Below are 24,009 nucleotides of genomic sequence, written 5' to 3'. Positions count from 1 at the left end.
CTTTAGGGACACACACAGGCTAAAAGTGAAGGGCTGGAAAAAGACATTCTATGCAAATTGTAATCAGAAGAGAGCAGGGATGGCTATACATCAGACAAAATAGACTCTACATCAACTGTGACAAGAGACAGGAGGGTCATTATATAATTATAAAACTATCCACTTATCAAGGGGATATAACAATTGTAAATATTTATGCACCCAACATCAGAGCACCTAAATATATAAAGCAAATATTAATGTAACTGAAAGGAGATATAGACAGCAATGCAATAATAGTAGGGGACTTTAGTATCTCACTTTCAAGAGTGGATACATCATCTAATGGAAAATCAATAAGGAAACAGCAGACATTAACAAACTGTAGACCAAATGAACCTAACAGACATATTCAGAACATTCCATCCGGTAGCAGTAGAATACACATTCTTTTCAGACACCCACAGAGCATCCTCCAGGATAGATCATATGTTAGACCACAAAACAAGTCTTAGCAAACTTAATAAGACTGAAAATAATATCAGGTACCTTTTCTGACCACAACAGTATGAAACTAGAAATCAATACCAGGAGGAAAATTAGGAAATTCATAAATATGTGGAAATTAAACAGTGCACTCTTGAACAACCAATGGATCAAAGAAGAAATCAAAAGGGTCATAAAAAAATCTTGAGAAAAATGAAAATGGAAATATATAGGTATCAAAACTTATGGAATACAGCTAAAGCAAATCTAAGAGGGAAGTTTATAGTAATAAACACCTACATTCAGAAAAAAGAAAGATCTTAATGAACAACCTAACTTTACACCTAAGCCCAAAGTTAGCAGAAAAAAGAAAATAAAGATTAGAACAGAAATAAATGAAATAGATACTAGAAGAACAAAAGAAAAGATCAACAAAACTAAGAGTTTAATTTTGTTTGAAAAACAAAATTAAACTCTTAGCTAGAGTAATAAAAACAGAGAAAACACTCAAATAAATAAAATTATAGATAAGGAAGATATTACAACTGATATCACAGAAATACAAAGGATCATAAGAGACTACTGTGAAAATTATATTCCAACAAGTTGGATAACCTAAAAGAAATGAAGAAATTCCTAGAAACATACAACCGACTATCTTAGTTTGTTTTCTGATGTTTATAATAGAATATCTGAAACTGGGTAACTTATAAAGAATAGGAATTTATTTTCTACAGTTATGAGGCTGAGAATTCCAGGGTCAAGGGGGTGCATCTGATGAAGGTCTCCTTGGTGGGGACTGTGCAGAATTCTGAAGCAGTACAGAGCATCACATGACCAGGGTCATGAGGTGTTGAGCATGCTAGCTCCAATCTCTCTTCTTATAAAGCCACGAGTCCCACTCCCATGATAACCCATTAATCCATTAACCCATTAATAGATTAATCCATTCATGAAGACAGAGTCCTCATCATCCAATCACTATTTAAAGGCCCAGCCTCTCAATATTGCCACATTGGGGTGAAAGTTTCAACGTGAGTTTTGAAAGGGACAAATATTCAAACCATAGTACCTACCAAGACTGACTCATGAAGAAATAGAAAATCTGAACAGACCATAATAAGTAAGGACTTTAAGTCAGTGATTAAAAACTTCCCAACAAAGAAAAGGCAAGGACCTGATGGCTTCACTGGTGAATTCTGCCAAATATTTAAGGAAAATTAAACCAATCCTTCTCAAACTCTTCCCAAAAAATTGAAGAAGAAAGAGCACTTCCAAAGTCACTATGAGGCCAACATTACCCTGACAGCAAAGCCAGATAAGGACACTGCAAGAAAAAAAAAATATGAAAGAATATTCCTGATGCACATAGATGCAAAAATCCTCAACAAAATACTGACAACTCTAGCAAAAATGGACAAATGTAATCACATCAACTTAAAAAGTGTCTGTACAGCAAAGAAAACAGTCAAGGAAATGAAGGGACAGCCCACAGAATGGGAGAAAATATTTGCAAACTACCCACCTGACAAGGAATTAATAACCAGAATATATAAGGAGCTAAAATAACTCTATAGGAAAAATATAATCCAATTTAAAAATGGGCAAAAGATCTGAATAGATATTTCTCAAAAGAAGACATACCAGTAGCAAACACATATATGAAAAGGTGCACCACATCACTGATCATCACAAAAAGGTAAATCAAACTACAATGAGATATCATATCACCTTGGTTAAAATGGCTTTTACCCAAAAGAGGCAATAATGAATGCTGGTGAGGATGTGAAGAAAAGGGAACTCTCTTCCACTGTTGATAGGAAGCTAAATTAGTGCAGCCACTATGGAGAATGTATGGGGATTCCTCAAAAAAACTAAAAGTAGAGCTATCATATTATCCAACAATCCCACTACTGGGTATATACACAAAAGAAAGGAAATAAGTATATCAGAGAGATATCTGCACTCCCATGTTTATTGCAGCATTATTTATAATAGGCAAGATTTGGAAACAACCTAAGTGCCCATCATCAGACAAATGGATAAAGAAAATATACATATATACAACTGAGTACTATTCAGTCATAAAAAAGTATGAGATCCTATCATTTGCAACAACATGGATAGAACTAGAGATCACTATGTTAAGTGAAATAAGCCAGGCACAGAGTAAAACTTTGAATGTTCTCACTTATTTGTGGGAACTAAAAACTTTAAAACAATTGAACTCATAGAGATAGGAGTAGAATGATGGTTACCAGAGGCTGGGAGGATTAGAGGAGGACAGGAGGAAGAGAGGATGGTTAATGCATACAAAAATATTATTCAAAGGAATAAGATCTAGTATTTGATAGCACAACAGGGTGACCATAGTCAACAATAAATTACTGTACATTTTAAAATAAGTAAGAATATAACTGGATTGTTTGTAACACAAAGAAAGGATAATTGCTTGAGGTGATGCATACTTGACTTACCCTGATGTGATTATTACACATTATATGCTTGTATCAAAATATCTCATGTGCCCCATAACAATATACACCTACTATTTACCCATAAATATTAAAAAAAATACTAGCAAACAAAATACAAAAGCGTATTAAAAGGATCATACACCATGATCAAATGGCTTTATCCCAGGGATACAAGGATGGTTCAATATATGCAAATCAATAAATGATGGTTCAATATATGTAAATTGGTAAATATAATACACCACATTCACAGAATGAAGGATAAAAATCATATAATCATCTCACTAGATACAGAAAGAGCATTTGATAAAATTCAACATTATTTCATGATTTTTAAATCTTGTAAAAAATTAGTTATAGAAGGTATGCAACTCAATATAATAATGACCATCTATGACAAGCCCTCAGCTAACATCATACTCAACAGTGAGCAACAGAAAGCTTTTCCTCTAAGATCAGAAACAAGACAAAAATACCAACTCTTGCCACTTTTATTCCACATAGTACTGTAAATCCTAGACAGAACAATTAGGCAAGAAAAAGAAATGAAGGGCATCCAAATTAGAAAGAAAGAGATAAAATTGTCTTTGTTTGCAGATGGCATGATCTTATATGTAGGAAAGTCTGAAGACTCCACTTAAAAGCAGTTAGAAATAATAAATAAATTTAAAGTTGTAAAATATGAAGCCAATATACAAGTCAGAACATGTCTATACACAAACAACAAACTATCCAAAAGAAAAATGATGAAATCAATCCAATTTACAATAGCATCAAAAAATAAAAGACTTAGAAATAAATTTAGCCAAGGAGGTAAAAAAAGAAGTATACACTGAAAAGTACAAAATATTGATGAAAGGAATTGAAGTCCAGGTGCAGTGGCTCACATCTATAATCCCAGCATTTTGGGAGGCCGAGGCGGGAAAATCGCCTGAGGTCAGGAGTTGAAGACCAGCCTGGCCAACATGGTGAGACCCCCGTCTCTACTAAAAATACAAAAAATTAGCTGGGCATGGTGGCGCACGCCTGTAATCCCAGCTACTTGGGAGGCTGAGGCAGGAGAATTGCTTGAACCTGGGAGGCAAAGGTTGCAAGGTTGCAGTGAGCCGAGATAGTGCCACTGCACTCCAGCCTGGGCGAAAGAGTAAGACTCAGTCTCAAAAAAATAAAAAGACAGAAAGAAAGAAATTGAAGAAGATGCAAATAAGTAGATATCCTGTGTTCATTGATAAGAGGATTAGAAAAATCAGTATTGTTAAAATATTCATACTGCTAAAAGCAATCTACAGAGTCAATGCAATCCCTGTCAAAATTCCAGTGGCATTTTTCATAGAAATAGAACAATCCTAAAATTCTTATGGAACCACCAAAGGCCCTGAATAGCAAAAGCAACCTTGAGCAAGAGGAACAGAGTTGGAGGCATCACATTTTCTGATTTCAAATTATATTACAAAGTTATAGTAATCAAAATAGTATGGTACTGGAATAAAAACAGATACATATATCAGTGAAACAGAATAGAGAGCTCAGAGAAAAACTCAAGCATATATAGTCAGCTAACTTTTGACAAGGGCATCAAGACTACAGAACAAATAAAGGATAATCTCTTCAATCATTGGTGCTGAGGAAACTAAACATTCATGTGCAAAATAAATGAAATTGGACGTATTTCTTAGACCATATACAACATGGATTAGAGACTTAAACATAAGACATAAAACTAAAATTTTGACAAGAAAACATAGGAGAAAGTGCTTTGATGTTGGTCTTGGCAATGATAATTTGGGGTATGACACTAAAAGCACAAACAAAAGCAAAAATAAACAAGTAAGACTACATCAAACTAAAAACCCTCTGCACATAAAGTAAATAATGAGTGAAATGAAAAGGCAACCTACAAAACGGGAGAAAATATTTATAAACCATACATATGAACAAGAGTTAATATCCAAAACATATAAGAAACTCAAACAACTCAATAGCAAGAAAACAATAACCAATTTTAAAAAGAGGGTAAAGAACTCGAAGAGACATTTCTCAAAAGAATACACACAAATGGCCAACAGGGATATTAAGAAGTATTCAACGGCCGGGCGCGGTGGCTCAAGCCTGTAATCCCAGCACTTTGGGAGGCCGAGACTGGCGGATCACGAGGTCAGGAGATCGAGACCATCCTGGCGAACACGGTGAAACCCCGTCTCTACTAAAAAAATACAAAAAACTAGCCGGGCGAGGTGGCGGGCGCCTGTAGTCCCAGCTACACAGGAGGCTGAGGCAGGAGAATGGCGTAAACCCGGGAGGCGGAGCTTGCAGTGAGCTGAGATCCGGCCACTGCGCTCCAGCCCCAGCGACAGAGCGAGACTCCGTCTCAAAAAAAAAAAAAAAAAAAAGAAGTATTCAACATCACTAATTATCAGGTAAATGCAAATCAAGGCCACAATGAGATACCGCATCACACTTGTTAAGATGGCTATCATAAAAAAAAAAAAAAAAAAAGGAAGCAAGATCAATGTCGAAGAGTATGTGAAGAAAAGGGAACACTGATACACTGTTGGTGGAAATGTAAATTGGCACAGCCATTACAAAAAAATAGTATGGAGGTTCCCTAAAACTTTTTTAATAGAACTACCATATGATCCAGCAATCCCACTTCTGGATATTTATACAAAAGAAATGAAATAAGTATGTAGAAGAGATACCTGAACTCCCATATTCATTACAGTATCATTCACAAATAGCCAAGATATGAAAACAACCTAAATGTCTATTGGCAAATGAATGAATAAAGAAAATATGGTCTATACATGTAATGGAATATTATTCAGCATTAAAAAAGAAGAAAATATTCCTTGGGAGGCGAGGTGGGCAAATCACTTGAGGTCAGGAGTTCAAGACCAGCCGGGCCAACATGGCAAAACCCCATCTATCTGTACGAAAAATACAAAAAACAAACAAACAAAAAAAATTAGCCGAGCATAGTAATGAACGCCTGTAATCCCAGCTATTTGGAAGGCTGAGGCACAAGAATCACTTGAACCCAGGAGGCAGTGGTTGCAGTGAGCCAGTGAGCCAAGATCATGCCACTGCACTCCAGCCTAGGCAACAGAGCAAGACTCTGCCTCAAAAAACAAAAATAAAAGGAAATCCTGCCATTTGCTATAACATGGATAGACCTGGAGAACATTATATGTTGAATCTAAAATAAGCAAACTCATAGAGGCAGAGAGTAGAATGGTAGTTGCCAGGGGCTAAAGGTGGGGAAAATGGAGAGTTGATGGCCAAAGATTACAATGTTTCAGTTATGCAAGATAAGTTCTGGAGATTTAATGTGCAGCATGGCAACTATAGCTAGCAGTACTGTATTGTATACTTAAAATTTTCTAAGAGGTTCTTAAGTGTTCTTACCACAAGAATAATAAGAATAATAATTAATTATTATTATAACAATAAGGGGATAGGAGAAATCTTTAGGAGGTGTTGGATATGCCTTTGGACATGATGGTGGTGATGGTTTCATAGGTATATATTTATCCTCAAACTCGGAGTTGTATACACTAAGTATGTACAGCTTTTTACATGTCAGTCACACCTCAATAAAGTGATTTAAAAATATATATTTGCTTTTCAGATTTAAAAGGCAGTTAATTCTCCTGATCAGCAGTTTATTTTAACCCTTGAAAGATACATGGAATATTTTCAAGGCAATGGATATAGAAGATTTTAATTTGTATATCAAACTGAAATTTCATGCTATACCATAGATATTTGCCAATTCAGATTATTGGAATTGTGTATTTTAAAAAAAAACCATACCAGTACCTCGGCAGGAAGTATTAGGCAGAGAGAGTCAGGGCATAGCCAAGTGGAGTGTCGCAGAGTCCCATAGCAACACCATTCAAGCCCACACTTGCAGATGGGCGAGACCAACTCATCTGTGTCCTCCTCTGATCTTGCCTGGTTCTTGCATTGGTGGATCTGAGCCTGCTAGCAAGCACACCCATCACTGTCCCTGAGAACCACTAGGATAAATGAGGAAGGATATTCAGAACACTGCCTCAATACTGCTTAGATTTCTCCTCCCAGCCAGTCAGCACCGAAACTAGTTTAATGTCTGCACATAAAAAAAGGCAGAGTGAAATGCTTTCCTCGGCTTCTCCCCACCTCCACCTTGTCCTAAAGAGTGACTAAGCCTTTCTGTTCTCCACCTCAACTTGATTAGGGGAGGAAGAAAAATTACTTCGTTGTGTTTTAGAAACTTCTCTTAAAAAAAAAAAAAAAAAGAAAAAAAAAAAGCTTAGGCCAATCCTGAAATTGCTGGAGCTCAGCATGCTGACACCAACAATCATGTAGCAAAAATCAGCAGCAATGGTAGCTCTGTTAACTACCATGAACATCCAGGACCATACAATGAAAGGAAGAATAAAGCCAAGTGAATGTGGATGGGCAGAGAAATAGATTTAATTTAATTTGGAAAAATCAAGGAATATAATATTTCTTGCATTTGTCTCATGACCACTTCTTACCTAAGGTTAAAAAAAAATCTGCCTCAGTTTATTGTTCTTACCTTTTCAAAGAAGAAAATTTCAACTTAAATTCCGTGTCACACAGTTTCTTTTAACTGCAAAATTCTGAAGCCTTTTTTAAATAACATAGGGAAATATTTAACTTAAAGTTCGGAACTCAGAAAAGACTATCCTCCTTATACACTAGATATTCTTAACTAGTGCATCCATAATTTGCTTCTAAACAAAGGAAAGCTGTTTAGCTAGTAACCACAGTATATTGAAACAATTGAAATAACTTTCAATAGTTAAGTAGAAGGCATACACTAACTTAGAGATTCTTTAAGAACTATGTGTATTTCTGGATTAAAGTAGTTTATGTAAACTAGTTCAGTAACTATTTTACCAGGATGCAGTACGGCATTCTGCAAAATTCATTACTCCTATGACTATAAAGTCCTGTTCAAGAGACCTTCACAGTTATATTTGCTTCACACATTAAAATGACAACGTAATCTAATAATAAGTATTAATTTAGAGTTAAAGATGTAATAGGCCCAGGTTTGGTCCCAACAATGGAGCTTGGCTTTAGGTCTTCATAGCACCACTTACTAAAATCACTGGGCCTCACCTAATCTATTTAAAATAACCTCTTGTTCCCACTCAAAACAGACAATGCAAAAACACATATTTTCTTCTTCTACACATACGTATTTTCCTCCATTGCTCCCTATATTACTGGTTTAAGACAACGTTTATTCTTAAAATTACTTCACCGATTCCTAGGACATGTTTTCCCACAATAAACAATTAAAAAGATAAAACAGTCTTAATCTTGGGTCACTGATTCATCTTCTTCTAGACCATGCTGATTTCTTTTTAGCATCTGGCACATGACCCAGTGATAATTTTTAATGACTTTCAAAATACATTTTTCTGTAAATCAAATAAATACATTTTTCCTATAAAGCCCCCTTGCATGACTATTGTGGTTTGTCCTCCAAAGTGCAACTTCAAAAGCCACCGTAGGAGGAATTCTCCTTGTTTTTGTCTGATGATCAGTACTGATGGTTATTCTTTAGCAACTTGGATTTTGCCACTTAAAGAAGGAGCAAGACCTATGCCTGAAGACAAACATTCTCTATTATTTTTTCATCTCATAAATGAGACAAGAAAGATCTCAACTCCTTCTAGAGCAGTGGTTCCCAAACTTGAACGTGTATCAGAATCATCTAGAGGGCTTGTTAAACCATGTGTCTCTGGGCCCACCCTAGGGTTATGCTTCAGCCCCTGGAGTTGCAGCCTGAGAATCTGTATTTCTGATCAGTTCCCAGGACCACACCATGAGAACTACTGGTCTAGACTATCTGAGCGGTCCAGTCAAAAAAACCAAAATTGTTACAAAAAAAAATTTTTAAGTCACTATTAGAGAAAATTAAGACATTCAGACTACCAGCTCTAAAATTTATCAGAACCTCAATGTTCCTTAGAGGAATTTTAGTAAACAATAGTATTATATTCATTTTTTAAATGTCAAAAATTTGTCTAACATCATTATACTGAATCTACTTTTGCCTTCATATTGGGAAGTTTAAGCGCTGCCATTTTTTTTTATTTTAGCTTGTAGACAATTTTTCAAAGAACATATGTGCTTTTCTTTTTAGAATAACATATGATTAAATATGCTGTTTTACCTTTAAAAAGCAACTAAATTGAAATTTACTTCACATATGTTTATAGATTTTCCAAAAATTCCAAGGCAAATTCAAACTGCATAGAAAGTTAATTTTTTCTAAATTCATCCATGAGTATATGGGTATGGTTTACTATCAATTATGCATGCCTCTTATTAAAATAAAACCACATTCTAAAAAATTTCCAGTTGGCACTGTTTATTCTATCACCATTTATGTGATACTCTAATAAACAGCATCTAAGGAAAAATCCATTTACCTCAGAGAACTATACACCTACTATGTGAGAGAATAATTAAGATGAGTATTGCAATAAAACAGTATTGTACATTAGTTTCCTAAATGTTATGGTATAAATTAATGTCCAAAGGAAATACTGTTCATTCATTAAAGATTTGAAACTACAGATTATTTAACATATGTGCTAAGAAGCTATTTGTAACTGATTTTAGGCTCTGTGTATTTTTATGTTCATTGAAGCACTTTTTATAAAGAACACGTGCTTGTTTACTGCCACTGGCTGTTCAACTCTCTGAAAACTAGCTCCTCTGCTGCATACTGACTAGTACAAATTCCTCTGTAGCAAGATTACGTTTCAGGACTTTAGGGGTTTTTTTCTTATTGTTTATTTAATGTTCAAGCATAGTTTTAATAACAACCCTGCTCAGAAACTCATTTTAATGATGCTAGGAGTACCAATTCTCCCAGTCTTTCAGAAGGATGTAAATTACTAGTGCGATGTGGAGACTTGCAAAGCATTTGGGCACAATGAACAAACATGAGAAAATTGCTGGAGGTAAAGAATAGCTACTGTTACTGGACAGAAGGGAAAAATGGCAAATCCAGTAATGGTCATGATGGAGATGCAAGTAAATAGAGTTTGCCATCGATTCACTAATTTGACAAAGTGCACCTAGATTTATCATCTTTCCAACCCTGCTCTTTCTAATCTTTTAGTGCATTACCATCATCCAAGGCTCCTTTCTTCTAGGACAGTAACTGGGCATACAGAACAGTACCAGTATAATACCCAGTACAATACCAGACAGTGTCTAAAGTATCCCATCAGCTGGTTAAAATAGTCTCAGAGAGGCCTGGCACAGGAAATCAGCCCATTTAGCACCCACTTCCAGAGATCCATCCACCTCCCACCTGCCCTTCTTTTCACTTTATTGCTCAATAATGTCCAATAGTCTTCTAAGCTTTTGTTAAGTCTCTGTTCATCCTTGGTGTTTCCAATTTTTACTGCCCTAATTCTACTTGTCTTTATTCTGTGGTTCAGCCCTTTGTACCATGACTGATGCTGCTATGTCCTCCTCACCAGCTCCCTTTGGTTCCAACACTTACATACATCTTACAATATTTCACCCAGAAAATGTTTTCTTATGTCCCCTTATAGCAGATCTGATAAGATATTTGACCCTAACAAACATGTGACTATTGAATATATTTATAGATGGGCAAATTGTGGAGACAACCCAGCTTTGTATTTCACAAGGTGAACAACGAGCAGTAAACATGATAGGAATGAGGAACTACCAAAACCTATCCACTAGGTTCTTACAACCAGACCCAGTTATGTATTGTGTTTAGTTAGTCTCTGGAAAATACAATCACCGAGAAATTCCCTGTAACTATTGCATGACATGTAAACATGACCAATAGTCAGTTATCTGGGAAATCATTTAGAAACTCCAGGAACTCCAATTTGAACTCCAGTAATTCTAAAGGAAGATTAAATGAGAAAAAGGAGACACATTTTTGTTTTCACAACTAGGATGTCTTATTCTGACACCTTTTTAGTTCAGTAGCACAGCCTGAAGAGTGTTATCTCACCAGGAGGAAAGTAAGATGACAAAATTGATCTGTCTTCACAAAGCAAAATTATAAACTTAATTACATAATTATTTTTAATATGTGCATTTATGACTATTGTGATAAGAGCAGTTACATTTCATGTTCTTCGCAAGCTTCACATACACCAGTTCATAAAGCCTAACAATATTCTCATTCAACGTACAATAGTTAATGACCCATTTGCTTGCCATTTGTCTTTTCCTTTGCCAATCTTTCTTTTTCTCAGTACTTACCCATCCTGTTACCCAAAAGAGGCATATTCTGCAATATTCACTTTAGAGGTGGCCAATTCAAATCAATACAAAGGAAGGATCTTCCAGAGTGTAGACAAAGGGCCATAATTCAAAATGAATTGGGCAGCCCCTCCAAATGAATTGGGAGGCCCTTAGCTTTAAACTAAGGCTTAGGGCCTCCAACAGATGCTAACAGGGAGACATACAAAGGCAGTACCTAGATTCATTGACCATGACTCAAAACACTGGTTAATAGCTAACAGAATGCGTTGTTGTTTGAAGCTACTGTGTCCTACATGATTTTGAAGGACTTGTGCTATCAGAGAGACCCTGAGCCTGGACTAGATCAGTGGTTCCCAAATCACGGTCTACCGACAGGGTCTGTGGGACTTTTTATTCATCTGCAATGAAATAAGAAAAATAAGGACAATTTAGTCATTTTTAGTGAAACTAAATATATTCTGTTTAGAGGACTGCGTTTGAACATTATAGCTTTCCTAATTTTGTGATATTAAAGTGTCTTTACATTTATCAAATGATGGTAAAAGATAAATGGTAGGGCCTTTATTGTTGCTATTCATGTTTTTATTTGACAAAATTAAATTTGGTAACCTTATGTTGTCTCCATTGTTTTATTAAAATTTGACTTAATTATGGAAACTATTGTTTTTACATGACCATCAGGTTAAAACTACTGAAGCTCTATAAATCTTTATATGTAGGACATCCCATGGTTATGTTTAATATGATAAAATATAACTTGATGGAATCTTGAAACCTCTTGCCCCATCCTCTAGAACTGCACCATCCAACGGGGTAACAACCTGCCACATGCAGCTACTGAACTCTTGAAATGTAGTTGCTCCAAATTGTGCTGCATAGTAAAATACATACTGAATTTCAAAGATAAATAATAAACTGTTAGTTATTTGAGAAATCTCCAAACTACTCTCCACAGTGGCTGAACTAATTTACATTCCCAATGGATTCATTCACACTCTAAACATCAGCATCACACAATATATCTTTGTAACAATCCTGCACATGTACCTCTTATCTCATTAATAATTTATCTCATTAATAAAAAATACCTCTTTAATAATTTTTATATTGATCACATGTTGAAGTGGTAATATTTTTAATATCCTGAGTTAAATAAAATTTATTATTAAAAGTGATTCATCTGTTTCTTTTTACTTTTTAAGTATGGCTTCTAGAAAACTTTAAATTGCATCTGTAGCTCACATTGTATTTCTATTGGACATCCCTGTTGTAATGTCAGTGTGTTCATGATTAACCACTATTAAGATAATGTTCTTTCTGGTAATGTATTGTGTTTGCATGCCTTCTCAGTCACACAGACCATAATAGCTGACTTACTTCTGTTACTCAATAGCCTTATTTACCTAGAGTCTCTGCTCTTTCTCATCTTTTGTATCATATGGTCATGAAACTAGTTTTCTTTGTTAGTCTCCTTTTGATCATATCACTCCATTCCCCAGAAACTGAAGAACAGGGAAGCCTTAGGCACCGGTGGTGAGAATGTAAATTAGTACAGCAAGTCCTTACTTAACAGCTTGGATAAGTTATTAGAAACAGTGACTTTAAGTTAAAAGACATACTGTATAACAGAACCAATTTTATCATAGGCTAATTGATATATAAACAGGAGTTAACTTCCAATGACTTACAGTTTGCAATTTCACTTAAAGCCACAGTTTCCAAGAACCTGTCAGTGGCATTAAATGAGGAATTGTTATATAGTTACTGTGGAAAAGAGAATGAAGGTGCCTGAAGAAATTAAAAATAGAACTAATGTAGGATCCAGCAATCCCATTACTGGAGATATATACAAAGGAAAAGAAATCAGTATGTCAAAGAGATATCTGCTCTTCCATGTTTATTGCAGCACCATCCACAATAGCCAAGGTATAGACTCAACCTAAAAGCCCATCTACAGATGATTGAAGAAAACTGTATAGATGGATGGATGGATGGATGGATAGATAGATAGATAGATAGATAGATAGATAGATAGATAGATACAAACAATGGAATACCATTCAGCCATAAAACAGAATGAAATCCTGTCATTTTCAGCAAAATGGATAAAGCTGGAGAACATGTCATGTGAAATAAGGCAGATGCAGAAAGACAAACACTGCATAATATTGTACGTGGAATCTAAAGAAGCTTGTTTCACAGAAGTAGAGCGTAGAATAGTGGTTACCAGAGGCTGGGAAGAAGTTGGTTGACAAGTACGAGGTTACATTTAGACAGGGAGAATAACTTCTGGTGTTTCTGTTATACAGCAGGGTGACTATAGCAAATAACAATGCAGTGTATACTCGAAGATATAGTTGAAGATACTAGAAGATTTTGAATGTTATCACAACAAAGCGATGATAAATGTTTAAAGCGATAGAAGGTAATTACCCTGATTTGAACATTATAAAATGTATACAAGCATTGAGACATCACATAAGTATGTACAATTACCATATGTTGATTATGAATTTAAATTTAAATTTTACAATAAAAAATAAATTAATCAACCTAATGTTTGACACTCTCCAACAACTAATTATTCCATAGTTCTCCAATACTAATTATGTTATTTTCTGGCCATAAACCCATCCAGACCTGCTATTTGCACATGCCGAGTATTTGCACTCACTTGTCTTTGATATGAAATGTTGTTTCCATTACTCTCTCTCAGTCTATGTCTTTCTTTGTCTTCCACACTCAGTACACAGCTCTTCTTCTCTAAAAAATCTTCCACACTTGACCCTACCCGGCCCTCCAAACCAGTCTCCTTGATGATCTCGTATACCTCCTTTAATACATTATGTTCATGGCATCAATTTATATTTATTGAAAAATGTAAAAATATATATGTATTTCAGACAATCAGCTTTGTGCATTCTGTCTCCATAATTCATAAATTATCTTAAAGCAGAGTATCATATTTCACAAAGTGACAGGGCTATAATACATCTAAAAGATTGACTGTTTTACTAGTGAGGTAACAAGACTAAAGCTTTTAAGTGACTTATCAGAGTTTACATGTCTAATTAGGAGCAAAAGTGGGACCAGAACTCCCAATGTTCTACTGGTATTTCTGGAACAAGCCACTTTTACTTTTCTAATTTATTCTGTCTTCCAGCATGTAGGAAATACCCTGGTATAAATCAGGTAGCCTCAAATGAAGCATGAAGAAGCATCAGCAGTAGATAGTGCCCAAAGGAGAGAACATTGAGATTATCAGGCTAGGGCAAAGAGCACCAGATCTCCCGTGAGTTGATCCCATGGGGTGAAAAGCAAGCTAGATCATAGGCAAGTGAGTGGGCTTAGAGACAAGGCTCCAATCATAGCAGAGTGGCTGAAGTGCGATCAAGAAATCTGAAGCAGCTGCAGCTTAACCACAGTGACTGAGCATGCGCATTAAGGTTGTGAGGGAAGAGGAAGAAAGATGGCTGCTTAGGGAACACACAGGTTACCAGACATGAAACAGCAAGGTTAATTTCCAGATCCCACCCACTAACCCAGTCAACAGACTATATCACTTATTTTATCTCATCAGTCTTGAGCAAGGTAGTCTCAATCTAGATAAAATAAGCCTAAAGCTTGAATATATTCAGTTAAGGGAACTATGTAAAACAAAGTTAATACTAAGCCCTCCCCAGAGTTTGCACTTACTGTGTAAGATGATACAGAGATGGATAGATAAATGTTGAGCTTGTTGACTTGTTGACACTGCCCTCCTCTTCTTCACATTACCAACTTTGCAGAGGGTCACTAAATTCTGTTATCTCCCTGTTATATCCCTCAACTGGATATAGGGCAACACGAAAATCCACATGGGATTTGGCTTACAATGTAATGGTTGATTTCCTGCTAAAATGACAGTAGCTTCTGGTCAGTTTTCATCTAGGGTAAAATTGTTTAGATTTTATACAAAATATTTTAAGAAATATCTGTGCCTACTAACTGCTCTGTCCTAGTTGCACATTTTGCTAGGTATCACTCCCTAAAAGTTATTTCATTTCAGAATTGTTTAATGCTAAATCAAGCAGCTAGTATTTTTGGTGTGACACAGCGGTGATGAGTTCCTCAAGGGTCTTGCCTGACTGACAGCTGTCAACTAGAAATGGATGCATAGAATGAACAATTTGGCAGCATGCATTTTAGCCTTTAGATTGCACTTAATATTTTTAATGTATGGTTAGTTTACTATTATCCGAATATCTCTACATGATGAAGGTCTTATTGAGGTTTTACCAGCTTCTCGCACTGGGACTTTCCCAGGTCTACAATCAAAAAAACACATCATAAAATGGCTTTTTCTACTGTTGAAAAATGGTGATTGTGAAAAGGTTCAGAAACATGGACAGAAGCCCTCAAGTGCCATTACCCAGTTTTAAAACATGATACTGAAAAAAAAAAAAAAAAAAAAAAAAAGTCATGGTTTATTTCCGTCATGGTAGGATGGAAAAGCCACAAGATTATTGTGGATCTGTACAGTGCAGGCAGGTTAACAATGCTTGTTTGGTTTGACTCACTAGGTTGGTTTGAGAAGTAATTTTCAAATAGAAGTTTTTGTTATATTCAAAGAGCCTCAATAAGGTTTTAAGAAGAGATTCAAAGATAAGAAAGGGTATCAGCCTCTATTAGCCTATGTCTAGGGTAGAAACCCCTGACATGCTCAGCCAAGTGGAGGCATTGACATCACAGATTCTATTGGGCCCAGAGTGCAAGTTTATAATTGAACAATGTAGGCAGGAAGAGAAGGCTAAGAACATAAACTATCTATTTGTTTTTAAAACTCTTTAATATGTGTCTTCAAACTGCAAAACAAGAGAATGAGAAAACACACTTTAATTCAAATCTTAAGAAGGATTCTATTTCAGTAATCTGGTTAAATAATAATAATAATAATAATAATACCTAAAGATTACTTAGGGGAGTCTTTTGCTACAATGCAGTGGTTCTCAACCAGGAGTGATCTTGTCCTTCAGGAACATTTGCCAACTGCTGGAGACACCTTTAATTGTTGCAACTGGAGAGTGCTACAGGCATCCAGTGGGTGGAAGCCAGGAAGGTTATTAAACATTCTACAATGTAAGGGACAGCCTCTCACAATAAGGAATTCTCCAGCCCATAGTACAAACAGTACCTACCTCAATGTATGGCCAAGGTATGCTATATTCACTTTTGGGTTTTGCCACCAAAATACTTCTATAAAACTAATATGCCAGATTCACTGCCTTTGCCAAAAATAAGAGAGAAGTGACACCCTGAGAAAACAAACAATGAAAATTATTCATTCAGATAAACATCTATTTTAGTAAAACCTAATAGATTCTTAATAAAATGAGAGATGATTTGGAAATTTTGCCCTGATAATTTGAGAAGATTTAAAATACATTGTTAACGAGTACTTCCTGGCTAGTGGCCCACTAATTGTATGTATCTGTGATAATGCGCTCAGGCAAAATTTTCAAAGTTTGCACAATAACATCAGAATGATTTTGAAGACCTCTGTATCAACAGCTTACTTTTTATTGACACTTCCCAAAGCAAGTTCTTCAGTTTTACTATTAAGAAGCTTCTTATGGGTCCTCCTTCTGATACTGCCCTTGACATATTCCACAGCATCCTTCCAAAAAACTACTATTTCTAAATAAATTTTTAAAAAATCTATGAACCACCCACATAATAATCTTAAAATATTTCAAGTATTATTAAAAATAGTGAACATTTTATGGGACTAAATTCAGTTAACCATAAGCATGTCCATCGAAAGAACAGTGTCTTCACTAAATAAATCTACTGCTAAATGAATAAGGACTTGTGAAGATTTCTATAATTCTTCTTTCATGGAATTAATTATATTTATGGGGAGAGGAAGCAGTGTTAGTATAACCTTTTAGCCCTTATTTAGAAATAGTCTTATTATATTGAAGTCAATGATGTACAGATATGTAATCCAAGCAGATTCTACTTGTATATCTACAAGTAGGGAGCATTAACCTCAAAAATAAATTCCTCATGTCAAAGAGCTACTACTCATTTGTTCCAGAAATTCATCAGCAAGTTGCAAAATAAGAATGAACCAGTCTGGTTAAAAGAAAATGCAGTCTACAGAAATGTTCATTGCATTTTCATACTTTTTCCCCAACTGGTCAAATAATAAAAAATCACCACATGAATGACTGACGCTTAATAATCACCTGTAATGCAGTAGGACCTACACCCCTCACTATGCCCTGTGCTGGCCATCAGAGCTACCTTGTTGCATACATATTTTGCTCCAGAAAAGCAAGGCTCAGCCAAGAGTCAGCACCTGCATAACTCTAAAGTCACAGGGGACCTATAATTTAAACCCAGGCCGGCTTTGCTCCAGGACATCCAGTGACATGTCATGGTCTCCATTGTAGCAAAATTCACAAGTTCAAAAGGATTTTAAGTTGTTTTCTTCTTTTGTATTCTTCTTTCAACAATATCCTATTGTTCGAATTCCCAAACTCAAACAGTTTATAAACGATTGCTGTAGTTACACTTTAATTCCTACCCCATAGTTAATTCCACAAAGGCATTTTGCCCTGTGTAATTCCATTCTTTTCCTAGTCCTATGTCACAAGGGGAAAAAATATGTTTTTGCTTATGAGATATCTCTAGCTCAATTTCTTTCTGATAGTGTATCTTTGATCAGTTCAGACATTTCTCAGAGTTTGTATACACCCTCGTTTGTAGATATCCTGTGTGTTCTCTGAAACTTTATTGCTGCTCAGCTTTGTGTGTGTGTGTGTGTGTGTGCATGCACACACGTGCGTATGTGTAAAGAAGGAGATTAGGACATTTAGAGAAGGAGGGCGGGGAGGAGAGATCCTGAGAATAGAAAGGAGGAAAGAAAAAAAGAGGGAATGGAAAGAGACAGAGAAAGGAAATGGGAGTGGAAGGAGGGAGGACTGCTTTGTAGCTGCTAAGATTGCAGACAGAAATAGCACACAACCACCGTGAGCTGTATGCGATTCAGAAACCAAGACCAAATTTTGTTCACTTTCATTAATCAGTTGCTCAGAGAGAAGGAAATGACATCTGGTCCTGTCTTCTTCTACATCTTAATTATTGGAAAATATTGTAAGTATGCTCAGTATCTAATTTTGTATACCTTAGTATTTTGTGGAATAACCGCAAGCACAAATGTTTATTCCTTATATTTATGCTTTTAAGATAAAATGCATTTACTGATAAAATTGTAATCTCACTTCAGAATTGTTCTTCTTAGTAAATGTCTGGTATTTGTATTAAAAACTGTAATATCTTATCATAGTCAATAGTGAAGCAAGACTGATGTGCCATGTAAACCTAGGCTTCATAATAACCAATTCATATAATTGATATTATAAGCAACATTATAATGTTTAAAGAGTAGTGATTCTTAAACTGTATTCAAGGGATATGTTCATTGAAAAATCCTAGGAAAGTCCTCACATTTGTGCCAGTTTCTGTGTAGTTGTAATGCTCTGTCGCCCTTATCCTTTGTGATTTGCTATCATAGGTGTGCTTCTGGGCAGGGAGATGCATTCTTAAAACTCTTTTTATTTAGCAAGATTTATCACTGTTCCTTGAAAGAAAAACAAGGGAAAGCACAAAGCAATGAAAAACATAGGCACAAAAGCAGCTTCAAGTGGGCATGTTATTTTTACTATAATGACAAATTTTGTTTTCTCTACGTGTGCTATGGTTTATTTTTCAGAAAATCTTTTTTACATTCAAGGGAAACAGCTGTTGTGTGTTAAGCTCCATTTGATTTATAGTATGTAGATAGAAATAAAATATTTTTGTTTCTTAGATAATAAATATGAAAAAGTCAAAGCCAAACCAAGAACAAAACTTTATGGATATCTTTAGTCCTTTATGATTCTGGGAATGTGGGCTTTCACTAATTTAGAAGTTAACAAGCCTTTTTATAGTTCTGTCTCTTAAAAGTTTGCATAAGTTTTGTTAACTCTGAGCTCTTCTATTAAGGAATGTCTCAGGGTAACTTTCAATCCTGACTCTCCCAATTGCAGTGTGTCAAAGTGATTGTATTTTCCTTTTTCTCCTTCTTTCCTCCTTCCCTCTACTCCATCTCATCTAGAGTTAAAATTAAAGGATGGCATCAAAACCACAGAAACTATTCAGAATCCCAGGGAAATATTCTAGTCCTAGCTTTCTCCATCTCTAATCTTGATTACTGACATTCCTATTTTTTAACTGAAGGGAAAACAATAAATTGCAAACCACCACCGAAAATGTAATGTTTCTAATTATAATTCCATGTTTAAACTACCAGAGCTTTTGACATTTATGGCCAACAGCTTCAAAAAATAATACCATATTTTACCTTCCCTATTCCATTTCAATGAAATGAATAGATTAAATAAGCCAGAGGAATATTTCTAGAATAGTCATTCCAGTATAAAGAATTTAAGGGTATATAAAAGGTGTTCAGGGCAGGTTGAGAAGCAACTTTGACCACTGTGTTACCACTCATTTCAGGTTAGGAAAAAAAATTCCATGTTTACATGTACCTTTTTGTTAATAATTATTCATGAGCAGGAAATAATAATGATGGTGGTCATGATGATGCCAAAACCCTCTGTCTCTTTAAATTTAACTTCCCTTTTGATTCAAAAGAAAATTTGGGAATGTAGTGTAAGTTGAGAGCTCCAAGTTCTCATCCTTCCACGCCTTCCCCAGGAAATGAGGGCATAAACATTTGCAGCAAAGTTTGGCAAGCCAATTCCTAGCTACATGGTGTTAATTGCATGTTAGGGTGGGGGAACACTTGTCAGGGACCCCCTGAAATAGCACCCACAGCCAGGGTTCACCTTGAGTTTAGCCCCTCACCCAGGCTTCACGTAAGTGAGAATTTCCTGGGCACACAGCAACGGAAATCAACAACCACGCATAAGGACAAATTCTTAAACCTCTGTAAATGCCCCATGGTGGTTGTTTCTCTGTGTGTTTGTTTTGTTTTATTTTGTTTTTATATCCACTTTCCTGTTACAGGAAAGGCGATGTGATATCATGGAAGACACCTAACCTAAGATGCTTAGCTGCACTACCATGTACCAGTTCTATGGTTTTCAGCAAATGATTTACCTCTTCTGAGCATGTGAAATGGCAATCAAATCCTTTACCCTGTCTACCTCTCAGACCTCCTGTGTTCCATTCTTTGTTACAAAAATTACCTCCTGAATCTTCACAACAACTCTATTATGTGGATACAATTAAGCACATGAGGTAGGACATTCAATGCCTTGTCACAAGACTCGAGCTAATAAATGCCAAGATTGGAATGCTTTCAAAGCCCGTGCTCTCTCCCCTAGACCATGATAATTCTCAGTAGCCATAATGTGTATAAATGGGCTTTGAAAACTCTAAAGCCCGTTACAGACGTAAGCAACTATTAGTCATCCTTTCAACCAAAAATACCTATGCATGCCAGAGCAGTGACCATGCTTTATTCACCTATCTTATTAAAGTAAGCATGGTCCCTGCTCTGAAGGGATAGAATGGAGAAGACCGCAAGTTGATCTAAAATTCAATTCAATAAGACAAGTGCAAAAATTGAGGTCCACACAAACAGAGGTGACATTAAGACATAAAAGATTTCCTTTTAGCCTTAAGAATTTTTCACTCTTTAAAAATCCTTCTGTCCATAGTCTAATTAATTGTATTGTGCCAATGTTAATTTTTTAGTTTTGTAATATACTAAAATTATGTAAGATTAAGGAAAGCTGGGTGAAAGCTGTATAGGATCTCTCTATACTATTTTTTCAACTTCTTGTAAGTATATAATTATTTCAAAATTTGTAATTAAAAAGCAATCCCCAGGACAACTTGTATCTTAAGTTCTTATCAGACAATGCTTTATTATTTCTTAAATGATTTCACTAAGCAAAACAATTCTTTTACTTAATATTTTAGATAGGCAGGGAACAAGTGAAGATACAAGAAATAGAAGGAGTTCAAACATAAGCTTGATCCACTTTAGTATTTTGCCAAGGACTGGCCCAGCTTAGTAAGGTCCTCACTTTCAGACTCCTAGAGACACTTACCAGGCTACCTGGCCTTTGCCAGTACTCTCATAACTTGTAACAGTTTTCTTCTGTAACTATGAAGAAGAGAAAAGGAAGAGACAATTCCAGAACAGACCGTTAGCTTGGTTAGTACATGGAAAAGGAGAATGTGGGCATATTTATCCAATTCCAAAAGATGGGAGAATAAACACACCAATATGCAAACCACGGAGGTATACTGTGTTCTACCTTATACTTTGGGGGCGGTTGGGTTTTTTTAATTTGTATAAATGTATGAGGCATGAGTGCAATTTTGTTACATGCCTAGATTGCATAGTGGTCAAGTCAGGACTTATCCCTCACCCGAGTAACATGCATGGTACCAATTAAATAACTTCTCACCACCTTATATTGTGGGGGCTGCTGGCAATTTTGTATTGTTTTTACTATGTATTTTGAATCATATTTTTAAGTTTCAAATGGAAGGAAAATTAATGAATCTGTGCAAATGCACCCTGATCTACATAAAGGGAAATTATTAGTTTGTGAACTAAATAGTCTTTCAAGCACAGTTTCACACATTAGTACAAACTTGTTAAACTAAAATGCCTGGAGTTGAGTATTCTAGTTAGATTTAACTTTTTGTCTGAAAAACTGTAAGCATTTAGACCATTTGATTTCAATCCTTATGTTTATGGGTGTAGTTGTTTTTCTATTTCCCATTTATTGAGAGGTCTCCATAGATGAGGAACAATGTAAGTGCTTTACAAACATGATCTTATTTTATTCCTATAATAACCCTATGAGATATTCTCGCTTTACAAAATAGGAAACAGAGAATGAGAAATATCTGGTAGCATTCCTGGCACCACTTCCTAGTAATGATGCAAAGGAGATTTGAATCCAAGTCTATCTCCTTAAAAAGCCTATGCTGTTAAACATGATTTGATTCTAACACTTTCTTAAATTATAATATAGAATTTAAAGTGACCTTAACAGACCCCTGACCTAGCTCACTGGCCTTCAAGCAAGTTAGATCTTTCTCTATTTTAGATATTAATCCATAAGGAAATATTGACCAGTCCAAGGTCTCAAAGCTGGTAAATCCAGGGCTTCCACCACCTACAGTGAGGGCCTCCCCATCCAAGTCAAATTCAACAAATCCATGCTAGGAGTTTTTATATCTCCTCTTATGAGCTGGTGCTATCTGCTTTGTATACATTCCTCAGTGTACACCAACAACTGATGAATTAGTATATGTAAATAATTTGACTATATAGAAAGCACTTTTGTTTGCAGCACATGACACTTAGCTATACATATAGCAAGTGCCCATAAATATTGACTTAATTCCTATGTTAGCTTACCTCTCCCTCCTCCTGGATATTTTATTAGCCCCACAACCCCAATAGCTCTATTTCCTGCCTATGTGTAGTGATCCAGTACTCTCTCATCTTTTTAAATTCTACAGCTTCATCTATTTCTGTGATCAAAACAACAAGGACCCACCACTAAACCAAAAGCTCTTTCCTTCTTTGGAGATAAGCAGGGGCAAGTTGTGAATATTTCAAATTTAGGTTTTGTTCTCTATCACAACAAAAATAAATATCAAGTGGAAAAAAGGACAGTGTAAAGTGAGATATCATGTTGTTCATGTTAGAACTTGGTATTTTCCTACTAAATAACTGTATTTTATAGCAGCCTGGGTATTATTAGATTTGTTAAATAGATTCATTTTATAATTATTTCAGTACTACCTAAATTAACTGGGTCTCCTGATTTCTTCAATCTTTTATGATAATGAATATGCCTTTTGGAAATCATCAATGTTTTCAAAAAAATTCTGAGAGTTAATCTTTGGGAATGGTACTCTTGGGACTTTTCACTAGCTGGTCTAGGCCACCTGGAGCCCTTGCTTCTGGCCATTGTGCCAACAACTCTTTCCACCTCTCTCTCACCATCATTCTTCCTCGACTCCTCTCCCAGATTCCTCCAGGAACTCAAGTTCTCATTGAGTTCCAGTGCAAATGGACACAGCTCTCTCTCTCTCTCTCCTTAGCTCCTGTTTCCAAATGCAATCCTAGGTCTACGTTTAGACAGGGTGCTCAGTTGAACCAAAATGTTACCCACATGATTAGCTACAAATGAAACAGAGATAATCTGATATATTCTTTAATAGTAAGATTCACACTTAAAAAAACAAAAAGCTGTTGAGATATTAAATAATTTTTTTGTTAGAGAATTGAGTATCCACTTGAACTGAGAGGCCATGTAATTATATGAGTTATTCCATTGATTCAAACATGTAGTTCATCAGGCGCCATGGCTCACACCTGTAATCCCAGCACTTTGGGAGGCCAAGGCGGGAGGATCACTTGAGGTCAGGAGTTCAAGACCAGCCTGGCCAACATGGCAAAACCCTGTCTCTACTAAAAATACAAAAGTTAGCTGGGTGTCGTGGTGGGTACCTGTAATTCCAGCTACTTGGGTGGCTGAGGCTGGAGAATCGCTTGAACCCAGGAGGCAGAGGCTGAAATGAGCCAAGATCGTGCCACTGCACTCCAGACCAGGTAACAAGAGCGAGATTCCATCTTCAAAAAAATAAATTTTATATATATATATAAAAAAAATACATATATATGTATAGTTATATATAAAACTATACATAGTTATATATAAAACTATACATATATATATGTATAGTTATG

The 24,009-nt window shown here is 35.7% G+C and overlaps 1 protein-coding gene and 2 long non-coding RNA genes across 3 annotated transcripts in view; 2 read left to right on the top strand and 1 right to left on the bottom strand.

The window, feature by feature from the left end:
* LOC139362297 (uncharacterized) overlaps positions 1-16,327 on the top strand; it is a 100,347-nt gene extending 84,020 nt beyond the window's left edge. Inside the window, exon 3 of the long non-coding RNA XR_011620868.1 lies at positions 16,247-16,327. This is a non-coding gene — a long non-coding RNA (uncharacterized lncRNA). The remainder of the gene's footprint in view (positions 1-16,246) is intronic.
* Positions 1-24,009, bottom strand: part of LOC105488637 (uncharacterized) — a 111,264-nt gene that overhangs the window by 22,880 nt on the left and 64,375 nt on the right. The window lies entirely within an intron of this gene.
* The window catches only part of LOC105488636 (relaxin family peptide receptor 1), a 123,960-nt gene continuing 117,943 nt past the window's right edge, over positions 17,993-24,009 (top strand). Inside the window, 1 exon segment of the mRNA XM_071092886.1 lies at positions 17,993-18,371. Coding sequence (XP_070948987.1) covers positions 18,257-18,371 — 115 coding nt within the window. The 5' untranslated portion in view covers positions 17,993-18,256.

This window comes from Macaca nemestrina, chromosome 3, assembly GCF_043159975.1.
Source record: "Macaca nemestrina isolate mMacNem1 chromosome 3, mMacNem.hap1, whole genome shotgun sequence".
NCBI lineage: Eukaryota > Metazoa > Chordata > Mammalia > Primates > Cercopithecidae > Macaca > Macaca nemestrina.
This window is presented reverse-complemented; position numbering and strand designations above follow the sequence as displayed.